This window comes from Dromiciops gliroides, chromosome 5 (genome assembly GCF_019393635.1).
Source record: "Dromiciops gliroides isolate mDroGli1 chromosome 5, mDroGli1.pri, whole genome shotgun sequence".
NCBI classification, from domain to species: domain Eukaryota; kingdom Metazoa; phylum Chordata; class Mammalia; order Microbiotheria; family Microbiotheriidae; genus Dromiciops; species Dromiciops gliroides.
In genome coordinates this window covers 288,502,048-288,514,011 of record NC_057865.1, presented here as the reverse complement: position 1 = coordinate 288,514,011, position 11,964 = coordinate 288,502,048, and the positions used below count along the sequence as shown (strand labels likewise).

At 46.4% G+C, this 11,964-nt stretch overlaps 1 protein-coding gene across 1 annotated transcript in view; it reads left to right on the top strand.

Moving 5' to 3' along the window:
* Positions 1 to 210: 210 nt before the first annotated feature.
* Positions 211 to 11,964, top strand: part of RAC2 (Rac family small GTPase 2) — a 34,021-nt gene continuing 22,267 nt past the window's right edge. Inside the window, exons 1-2 of the mRNA XM_043967099.1 lie at positions 211 to 411; positions 3,365 to 3,436. Of these exons, the coding sequence (XP_043823034.1) occupies positions 377 to 411; positions 3,365 to 3,436 (107 nt within the window). The 5' untranslated portion in view covers positions 211 to 376. The remainder of the gene's footprint in view (positions 412 to 3,364; positions 3,437 to 11,964) is intronic.

The following is an 11,964-nucleotide window of genomic DNA, read 5'->3' as shown; positions in this document are numbered from 1 at the left end:
GCCTGCCCCGCAGGATCAGCAGCAGCTCCACCATTTACCAAGCCAGGGTGACCTTCTTTTAAGGTGCTCCGGAGGGCTGGGGCTCCCAGCCACCCAAAGGGGCCCAAACTTCTCTTTCAAACCACACGCCCCGCCTCCTGCAAACGGTGGAGCTGGGGGGAGGGGGAGGCAGCAGATTGAGTAAGTCAGTTCCCCTTCCGCTTCTCCCCACTGCTTTCCAACGACCTGCCAATCTACCAGCCTGTTAATTATTATTTTTGCTCCTTCTCTCCGTTTCTCTCCTTGGGAGGCCAAGCTTCTCTCGTTCCTTGGCTGCCCGGGAGGAGTCAGCCTTCTCCTCTTTCCCTGCCTCAGCACCTCCAGGAGCCCAGAGAATATGCAGGCTATCAAATGCGTGGTGGTGGGAGATGGGTAGGTAACTTGGTTTGCTTCTTGACCAGGTGGTGGGGGCATCTCCCTGGGGAAAGGTTACCAAGGTTTGATCTTTTTCTATAGACTGAGTTTCTCCTACTTCCCTTTCCAACTTCTTCCCTAATTCCCTTCTCATCACCCCCAACGCATTCTCTGCCTTCTAGAAGTTGGAATCTGATGGGGAGCAGCTGTGAAGAGTCATTTCTCTTCTCATAGTGGGGGTTAGATGTATTCAGCCTGGGTTGCTTGGGCTATTAGTGTCTCTCACCTTCCTCATCCTTTCCCTACCCCAAATCCGCTGAAGGAATGGGGCTGGAGTGAGCTAGGGTGGGGTGGGGCTAATATACTGTATCTAGAGTGAGCTCAGCATCATGGGTGTTGGTGCATCCTTGAAGGAATCGAGGCCAATAGTGGGGCCAGGAGGTGGCTTCCCTTCTTCTAGCTCTGGGGAAATCTGGCCAGTGCTAAATCCATGACCAGGCCTCTAACTGGCCCCACCACCAGATTGGGATCTTTTTGGTCTTCAGAGGGAATATGAAGGTTGTTGGGGGTGGGAGAGGCTTGACTGGTGTGAACATTAATGTGAGAAGAGGTTGGAAGTCATGTAGACTGAGTCATGAAATCAAAATTTGGATCAAATGCCACAGAGTACCAGGTCTGGAGTCAGGAAGATCTAGGTTCAAATCCTGCCCCTGGCTCTTACTAGTTAGTTGTGTGACCTTGGGCAAGTCACTCTGACCCTCTTCTGCAAAATGAAGGTGGTGGGCTTTCTGACTTTTGGGGTCTCTTCCAGTTCTAAACCCATGGTTCTATAATGATTTTAGGCCTTGGTTGTCTTATCTGTAAAATAAAGCTTAGGTTAGATGATTTCCATGGCCCCTGGCAGTTCTAAATCTATAAACTGTTTCCCTATGTTGAATGCTACTTTCAACCTCTTCAAGTTTTTTAAATTCTATGAGCTTGTTTCTTCATCATTGAGATGAAGGGGATGGGAGGAGGACTGTATGATTTTAATGTTTCCGTCGAATATGAAATCCTGTGGCCTTCTGTCATCCTCTACCAGGATTCTGGCTCCAACTCTCCCTAGTATGACCTTGAATAAGTCACTCCCCCCAGAGTCTCCATTTTCTTTTCTGCAAAGTGAGGACTCCATCTCCAGGGTCTCTTCTGCCTCTAGGTTTTTTTTTTTTTTTAAGAAGACCAGGATGTGACATTTTGTATAGGGAAGAGATATTAGGCAGGAGCCAGAGACCAGAAAGATTCCAGGTAGGAAAGAGAATGTCAGGGCTGGGAAGGCTCTCAGAATGCAGAAGGTCAGAGCTGGGGGTGTGGAGGGTGGGAACTGAGAAGGATGGTGGGAATTTCGAGCACAGAATGCTAGAGGTAGGTGGGATCCTAGAACCCTTAATGTCAGAGCTGGGAGATGGCCCTAGAATACAGAAAGTCAGGGCTGGGAAGATCCCCAGAGCACAGAAGGGCAGAGCTGGGAGTGTCGAGAGGAATGCCCAAAGCATTGAACGTTAGAGATGGGAGAGAACTTAGAAGATGGAATGGTAGAACAGAGAATATTTGAATTTAGAACCTGAAATGTCAGAACTGGGAAGGAACCTTCTAATCCCTTGGGATTACAGGTGAGGGACCGGAGGGCCAGAATACCTTGTTCAAGGTCACAAACCGAGTCACAAAGTCTCTCTCTCTCTCTCTCTCTCTCTCTCTCTCTCTCTCTCTCTCTCTCTCTCTCTCACACACACACACACACACACACACACACACACACACACACACAGGCCTAGACCTTGAAGCAGGTCTGCTGAGCCAAGCTCCAGGGCACTTTCCTGACCTGACTGGGGAGGGTTGTGTACAGGTGAGGAGGACCCAGCCCAGTCCCTAGCTGGCACTTGGAGAGTTAATGGTGTTGGAGTATTATCTACACTGATCCCTTCCCCCTTCTCTCCCCACTCATTACTTCTCTGAACTTGTTATTCAGCGGAAGTTGGTGAGCCAAGCCCTCCTCTTATTCAAAATGGGGAGGTGAGGGGGGGTGGAGGAGAGGGGGCCCCAGGGGAGGAGAAACTGAACCAGACAAGGATGGAGAGAAAAAGGAAACTAAAAAGAAAATTGTTCCCAAGACAAGAAATCAAGAACCCAAGTGCGGAGGCTGGTCTTTACACCCCACACCTGACCCAAGGAAACCCCCTCCCCCTGCCTTTCCACTACCCCCAGCTCCGACTGTGCATCCTAGAGCCCTCTTTCCCCTCCCACCCCTTACAGCTTTGATCCCAAAGGGATTAGCCCAGAGCATATCACAGAAGCAGGACTGGAGAAGAAATGGGAGAAAAAAAAGGGGTTGGGATAGGTGGGTAAAGGAAGAATTTTGGGGTCAGACTCTTATGCAATCTTTGAGTCACAGAACCTTAGAATGTCAGAACTAGGAGGGACCTTGGAACATGGAACATCAGGTGTGGGAGGGGCCTGAGAATGGGGAATATCAGAGCTGGGGGAGGGGAGGCTGAGAACAGGGAACATCAGAGACGTGAGGGACCTTAGAACTGGGAATATTAGAACTGAGAAAGACCTTAGAATTTGGAATGTCAGAACTGAGAGAGACCATCAGTTCCAAATCTCTCATTTTACCAATGGGGACAATAAGACCCAGAGAAGAGAGGAGACTTGCACAAGGTCTCACAGTGAGCTTATGGCAGAAGTGAGGCCAAACCCAGGGTCCCTGACTCTCAAGTGTTCTTCCTGTTACATTGTTGGGAGGAGAGGAGGATCCACACAAAACATGGTGAACTTAGTTTGTCCCCAATGGCCAACTTGGTGTGATTGGCTTTGCAGGGTTAAGAAGTGACTAGCCGTCAGGCCCTAAAGGGAAGGGCTACTTCTTCACGGGGGATGGAAAATATGAAGAGGGGAGCCACTAAACTTCTCCCTCATCTCTTCTTCATTTCAGAGCTGTGGGCAAAACCTGTCTCCTCATCAGCTACACCACCAATGCCTTTCCTGGAGAATACATTCCCACGGTGTGAGTACCCAGAGAGGGAGGGGAGAGTCTGGGAAGGGGGGAGGGGATGAACTCAAGAACTCTGGGTGAGGGAGAATTTAATCCATTCAAGACTGGGTGGTATAGTGGATAGAACCTGCTCTGGAGACAGGACTTGGGTTCAAATCCTTGGGTTCACTAACTACCTGTGTAACCTTGGGGTAATCATTTAGCCTCTTTGGACTCAGTTTTGCCACCTGTAAAATGAAAATGTTGGATTAGAAAATCTTTAAGTTCCTTCTTTGCTCCAAATTGCAGAATCTCAGGGGCAGCTACATGGCACAGTAGATAAGGCACCAGCCTTGGATTCAGGAGGACCTGAGTTCAAACCCAGCCTCAGACACTTACTAGCTGTGTGACCCTGGGCAAGTCACTGAACCCCCATTGCCCCGAAAAAAAAAATTGCAGAATCTGATTGAGAAGGAATCCTCAGGGGTCTAGCCACACCTGGTATGAACTGGAATCCCCTTTATTATTATCTTGGCAAGTAGCCCAAACAGTCTTTATCTGAATACCTCCAGGCATAGATACTTCATTGTTTGTGTTGTTGAGTCAGTTTTCAGTCCTATTCAATTCTTCAAAATCCCATTTGGGGTTTTCTTTCTTTCTTTGCAGGGCAATGGGGGTTAAGTGACTTGCCCAAGGTCACACAGCTAGTAAGTATCAAGTGTCTGAGGCCGGATTTGAACTCAGGTCCTCCTGACTCCAGGGCTGGTGCTTTATTCACTGCACCACCTAGCTGCCCCATTTGGGGTTTTCTTAGCAGAGATACTGAAGTGGTTTGCTATTTCCTGCTCCAGCTCATTTTACAGATGAGGAAACTGAGGCAAACCAAATTAAGTGACTTGCCCAGGGTCTTACAACTAGTAAGTGTCTGAGGCCATATTTGAACTCAGGAAGGTGAGTCTTCCTGACTCCAGGCCTGGCACTCCATACGTTGTGCTGCCACCTAGCTGTCCATCATTGCTTGAAGACCTAGGCTATTCTACTTTGGGGTAGATATAATTATTAGAAAGCTTTTTTCTTATATGCATCTGAAATATTCCTCTTGGAAGATACTACTTTTGCCCTCTGGGTCTGGCAGAACAAGGTTAATCCCTATCCTAAATAATAGTCTTATGGACACTTGAAGGCAGGTCCCTAAATCATTTCTTAGCCCTTGACATTCCTGCTGGATATTGTAGGCATTCATCCAGGAGGTCTTTCTGTCTTTCCATTCTGGGAGCTTAAGGGAATACCCTTTAGAAGAATGATCTCTTGTCCAAACCCTAATGGCAGCTTCTGTCCAGTAGGGCCTTGTGCACATAAATGAAGCAAAGAGATCATAGAATCTCAGAGTTGGAAGAGACTTCAGACATGATCTATTCCAAGTCAGACGTGAAAAAGATTCCCCTCTTCAGTATCCATGGAAAGTGATTGTCCAGTCTCTTCTTGAATATCATCAGGGACAAGGAGCTCACTACCTTACAAAGCAGTCACTTTGGGACAGCTCTGATTGGAGGAAAGTTCTTCTCTCTTCTCCCCCCCCCCCGCCCCACCATAGCTAGACATTAGTCAATTCCTTCATTATTATTTTTTTAAGCTGGGCAATGAGGGTCAAGTGACTTGCCTAGGGTCACACAGCTAGTAAGTGTCAAGTGTCTGAGGTCAGATTTGAACTCAGGTCTGCCTGAATCCAGGGCAGGTACTTTATCACTGCACCACCTAGCTGCCCACAGTTCCTTCATTTGATCCTTATACGTCATGGTTTTTATTCCCTTCCTTATCCAGGTCCAGAGAGACCTCTATTCTTATCATTAGGCAAGTAAATGGTATAGTAGTTAGCACATTGGGTGTAGAATCAGGAATACCTGAGTTCAAATCTTGCCTAAGCCACTAGCAATGTAACCTTGGGTGAGTCACTTCCCTCCTCTGGGCCTCAGTTTCCAAACTGCCAAATGAGGTGGTTGGACTAGATGATCTCAAAGGACCCTTCCAGCTATAGGGTCCTTTGGTCTTATTCACCTCATCACTGTGTCAACTGATACAGCCTCTTCTTTCAATTTGCCTTGTGATCCTTCTGTTCTGGTCCTATCTCTCATCCTCAATGTTCTGAGAGGGGGAGCAATCATCCAATGGCATGTCAGAAGTCAGAGACAAGGACACAATTCCAAGGTGCTGACTTTTGCTTCTCATGGTTAGGCTCATGGGTTTAGGGCTAGAAGGAGCTTGTATAGCCCCTTTGTTTTACCAATGAGGAAACTGAGGCACAGGTAGGTTAAATGATTTGCTCAAGGTCACACAGATAGTAAGCATCAGAGGCAGAATTTGACCTGAGGTCCTCAGACCCTACAGCCACAGCTCTGCCCTCCCCACCCCAACCTCCCCCAAAGCTCCTCTTGGACCCTGACAATCCCCCTACAATTTATCTTGGATGAGAAATATGGAAGTTACAGGGAAGCAGGTTTAGGACCAATAGAAGGAAGAACTTCCTGGCATTTAGAGTTGCCCAAAGGAATGTATGTGTTGCCTTGGGAGGTGATGAGTTCCCCATCTCTGCAGGTATTAAAGAAGAGACTTTCTACTCTGCCACACCACTTCCAGTCCATGGACACAGCCCCTGTCATGGATGTTATTGAGTGGGTTCTTGCTTGGGAGGAAGGTTGGACTAGCTGACTTCCTAGGTCCACATCTTAAGAGCCTAGGATTCTAAATCCCTTGCCTCCTTCAATACAGTAGTGATCAAATATTATGTTTGTTTGCAGACTCCTTCCACGCTTGTCCTTTTAGTAGGTATTACAGAGATGAAAGAAAGCGAAAGAGTAGATGACTTTGCTCCATTAACTATGTAACACGGGGTCACCAGAGCCACATCCAGCTCTCCCTCCCCTGATGCCCTCTTTGGTTAGAGCAGCTCCAAGGGTCTTATCATGTGTACTATCAGTTAGGCATGTGTCTCTTTCTATTTCAGCTGCTCTAATCAAGCCTTCAGAAGAACAGTCAGCCATGAAAGGCGAGAATGTTTAGAGGGGGTGGGGAGAAATCCAATGCTTACTGGTTTCTGGAAGAGCGCTGACCCTGGGATCAATAGGTTTGGGCTCTATGTCTGGAACCAACTTTAACTGGCTCTATGACTTTGGTAGAAGTGGTCTCCCTTCTTCTGTTTCCCCATCTGGAAACTGAAAGAGGAGAAATGCATCATCTTTTTTGTTTGTTTTGTTTTGTTTTGTGGGGCAATGAGGATTAAGTGACTTGCCTAGGTCACACAGCTAGTAAGCGTCTGAGGCTGGATTTGAACTCGGGTCCTCCTGAATCCAGAGCCGGTACTTTATCCACTGTGCCACCTAGCTGCCCTCTGCATCATCTTTAAGGGACCTTTAGGTTCTAACATTCCGTGACCTCTGGTGGCTAGCACCAAGGAATCCCTAAGCATCTATGAAGTGCCTACGATGTGTGAGGCACATAGGAGGGATAGAAAGACAAAAGTGAAACAGTTCTTGCCCTCAGAGAGCTTATATCCTCTCAGAGGGGGATAGTAATAGACATATAAGTATACACAGGGTACATACAGGCTAATTGGGGGGGGAGGGGCAGCATCAAGAAAAGCTTCCTATCAAAGGTGACATTTGAGCAGATCTTTGAAGGAAATTAGGGATTCTCAGAAGCCATAGTGAGGAGGGAGTGCACTTCAGGCATGAGGGACAGCCTGTGCAAATGCTCAGAGATGGGAAACCAGTGTATGAAAGGGATTCATGTCTAACAAGGAGACAAAAGGTGTCCCCCTCCAGCTGGTCCCGAATAAGGCTGCTCATGGCACTATGTCTGGGAGCCTTAGGGAGGATAAGGAAGTCCATGTTAGAGGCTTGGACTTTGCATGCTAATGGTGCAAAGAGCAGAATAAAACATGAAGAAGGAAAAAAAAAGCCCATGTGAGGAGTCAAGGCCTATTGGCCCCAGAGCTCTGCTGTCATTCCTGGTGCTGCCTCTAACTGGCTGCATTCCCCTGAGCCAGTCATTGACCTTGGCTGGACAGCAGCCCCACCCCAACCCCCCTGCAAGATGTCAAGGCTGGATTGCATGATGTCAGTGGCCTTTCTTAGGTCTTCCATAGAATCTAGGATTTGTAAAAAATGTATGATGAACATTTGGAGATCTTAGATACGGAATGAGTTTAGCCATCTGGGAGATTCCCCTCTATGTTATGTGTGCAAGGGCCTGATCCAAATGCAATTGTTTACAAGGTTTCTAATCGGCTGTAAACAGTGCCTCAGCATGTTTATTTCCAGCCAGTCATGTGGCTCTCTCTATTTAAGCTGCTCTGATCAAGCCTTCAGAGGAACTGTGAGCCACCAAAGGGGAAGATATTTAAAGCTGGGGAAAAATCCCACCACTTACTGGCTTGGGGAAGAGCAGTGACCAAGGAGGAGGTCAGAGGTGGGAGGGATGGATGTGGCTACAGCAGCCCTGTGTCATATGGGAAAATCATTGAGCAAAGAGCCAGAAAGCCTGAGTCGGAAAACTGCCTCTGACACTGACCAGCTGTTGGACCTCGGGGGAGCCTTGTAACTTCTCTGAGTATGCATTTCCTAGTCCAATCCAATCTAGTCTAGTTCAATTCAATCCCATCCAATCCAATCCCATCAGTCCAATGCAAACTAGTCCAATCCAATCCAGTCCAGCACAATCCAATTCAATTCATTCCAATCCAGTCTAGTCCAATCTAGTCTAATCTAGTCCAACCCAGTCCAGTCTTAATTCAGTCTAATCCAGTCCAGTCCAGTCCAATTCAAACTAGTCCAATCCAATCCAGTCCAGTGCAATCTAATCTAGTCTAGTCCAATCTAATTCAGTCCAGTCCAATCTAATCCAGTCCAAAACTTTGCCCACAGCTAGTAACAACAATAATAAAAACAAACTAGCAAATATAGGCGAAAATGGAATATGATAAATGAATGAGTAAAAACCACGTATTAAGCACAGGCAGAGCAACAGCAATAGCTTCTGAGGTATCTAGCACTTGAAGTACCACAGACTCACGACAGCATTGGACCTTCATAATAACCCTGTGAGGTAGGCCCTATGCTGACTCCCATTTTACATTTGAATAAACTGAGAACCAGAGACCAGAAGTGACTCCCCCAGGGTCACGAGGTAACAGTTAGTGGCTGAGACAGGATAAGAACTATGACTGCAAAAGATTCCTTTTACTGTACTACACTGCCACTCTGAGCCCTACTTTCCTTGTCTGTAAGGGGATGATAATCTCAGTGCGATCTAATTCAGAGTCTGGTGAGAATGAAAACTGCAAGACTTAAGCTAAAGACATGAGATGTATCAGTGCTATTTAGGACAGCCCTGGAGGGGGAAAGGAGTCACAAACGGGTGACCACAGCCTGAAGTCGGGGACAGGGTGGACAAGGAAGTGGTACCAGCTCTCTTGGTGACAGTTCGAGGGAGTTTCCCATGTTTGTATGCACATGAGCCCTGGGTTTTGTGGTTTTTTAAAAATTTTTTAAAGAAGCCACCTCCCTCTTCCTCAGTAGCTTCCTCCAATCACTGCTCGGATCCTGGCAGCCTGGGGGATCCCAGCACTTGGGGGTCAGACACATCAAGCCCATGTGGTTGGTTGGTGTCAATTGGAAGAGACTCTGAACCCCAGGAGGACATGGTAGACTGGGAGACTCAGAAAGGGGTTTGCTCAGGATTGTGGGTGCTGACTCAACTCACGAAGCCTTGATTAGGGTTAATTGTGTGCCAGGCAATGAGACTTCAGATTCTGAAGCTGCTTCTGGGCTGAGGGACAGAGAAAGGGTCAGACGTCATTGTGAGAGATGGTTGGAGAGTGACAGGGAACCTTGGGAGGAGTGGTCGGAGAAGAGAGGAACTGTCAGACCCTCCAGCTGCTGAAACCTCTTTCTTCCCTGACTTTACAGTGGCCTGAGCGGAGGGTCCCAGGAGACCAAATGATTTGGAGTTGGAAGGGGCTACAGACATTAGTCAATCCCCCCTAATTTTACAAATGAGGGAAACTGAGGTTCAGAGAAAGGAGGTCACTTGCTCAGGGTCACATGACTGTATGGGGGCATGTTCTGTACTAGACCCTCAGTTCCTTCCATCTAATTTAGTCACAACATCACAGAATCATGGACTGTTAGAGTTGGAAGAGGAAACATCAAGTCAAGGGGGTCTTAGCTCTGTGAACTATTCATATATAACATGCATTGTATGTGGCTATAGTCATAGAATATAAATTATATTTCTAGATACCATATGTGTGATATCTTTATATAAAATATACGAATATATTGACCTATATATGTTACATGTTTACATCTCTGTTTATTTATCAATATATTTGTTAATTATAGATTTTATTAACTATATTTCATTAAAACTGAACTCCTTCATAATCCTACGCTTCTTATTTTAAGCATTTAATAACATGATCCCAAGAAGTGGGCCATAGGCTTCATCAGACTTTCAAGGGGGTGCATCAAGGTCACAAGGCCCCTATCTAGTACTAACCCTTCATTTTACAACTGAGGAAACTGAGACTCGGTGAAAACTGACTTGTGCAAAGTCACAGAAGTGACTTTCGAGTGGCTGGAAGTCGGGTAGGTTTGGAAGTGGAATCACTGCTAGAAAAAAGACTAGGTTTGGAGTCAGAGGGCCTGAGTTCAAATCCTGCCTTTCCCCTCCTATTTGTGACCCTTTGGAAAAGTGACTTGCCTTCTTTCAATTTCCTCATCTATAAAATGAAGGAAGTCAGATTTGCTGACCTCAGAGGTTCCTTTCAGCTCAGATGGATGATCTTACAAACTTATTCCTCAAACCACTCCATCTCCTACAGGCTCTGCCAGGACTATGGCCATATGTGAGAGGGAGATCCCTAATAGATGGTGATGACAATGACTCCATCAAGGGCATGTGCAATGAGAAAAGGAGGCCTGCCAGAGAGAATGATGGCCCCAGAGTCCAAAGACCCACATTAAAAAAACAGGTCTGAAAAAAAACCAAACAGGTCTGATAGTTACTGTGTGCCCTTGGGTAAGGACAAGAGGCAAGGCATGATGGAGAAATCCCTGGATTGGGAACCACGTAGTTTGGGTTTGAATCCCATCTTTTCTCCTGTGTGTCCATGGAGAAGTCACTTTCCCTCTCTGGGTCTCAGTTTCCTGATTTGCAAAATGAGGGCACTGGACTGGGTGATTCCTAAGATTTCTTCTGGCTCTAAGTTATATCCTAAATCATTTCTCTTACATGAGCCTCGGGTAACATTCATAAAATGAGTCTAATAATACATGTATTTCCTACCTTGAAAGGTCCTTTTGAGGAAAAGACTTTGTAAGCCATCGCGTATTGTAAAGCCCTTGAGGGAAGTGGCTATTTTTTGGCTCTTTCTATCTCCAGCGCATAGCACAGTGCCTGATGCATAGTAGGTGCTTAATAAATGGTGACTGATTGATATAAGTTATAATCATTACCCTTTAGTGAGAATGACAGACAACAGGTACCATGGTACCAAGCACTGCCTCAGTTTCCCTGACAAAGGACAAAGGAATGGAAGGTCTCTGGACTGTTGAATCTATTCTCTACCGAGAGAATTTATGCAAGGTTATGGACAAGAACTACAGAGGGTGAGAACAGAGACATTGACTGCAACCTGTCTTAGTAGGGTCAGTGTCCATACTAGTGACTCATGGATACAGAAGATTATCAAATACTAATTATAATGATCGCTCACATCTATGTAGTGTTTTATGATTACAATGTGTGTTGTTCAGTCATGACCCCATTGGGGGTTTTCTTGGCAGAGACATTGGAGTGGTTTGCTATTTCCTTCTCAGCTCATTTTACAGATGAGGGAGATGAGGCAAATAGTGTGAAGTGACTTGCCCAGGGTCACACAGCCAGCAAGGACCCAAGGCTAGATTTGAACTCAAGTCTTTCTGACTGTACTATGTATTCTATCCATCATGCCACCTTTTACATGCTTTTTTTTTCTTATTTGATTCTCATTTAAGTCCTGTGAGATGGGTAGGGAGAGGGGCTGGATCTGAAATTTCATTGGTAGAGAAATGGATGAGGAAATTCTCTTTGCCAGTGAAGGTTGGCACCTGCTCTGCATCTGACAACTTCAGGAGGCTTCCTGGAGCACTGGGAGGAAATGACTTGTCCAGGGTCTCGTGGCTCATGTGTGTGAGAGACAGGACTAGAACTCAGGTCTTCCTGACTCTGGGGCTGACTCTCTAGCCAGGACACTGTGATGGGGATGATTATGTCCATTGTGCAGGTAGGGAAGCCGAGGCCTAGAGAAGGGATTTGACTGGTCCAAGGTCATCCCAGATTATCTGGGACTTGACTGGGGGAAAATAAGGACTAACAGGGATTTGTACCTTATAATGAACAAGAGCAATTGAGCACCTTGCTCAGCTCAGGCCTTGTCTGTAGGCCTAACACCTGATGGAAATGGAGCACAGTCATTTGTTAGCTCCAATCAGATCCTAGATCTTGATTATCATGGCTACTTC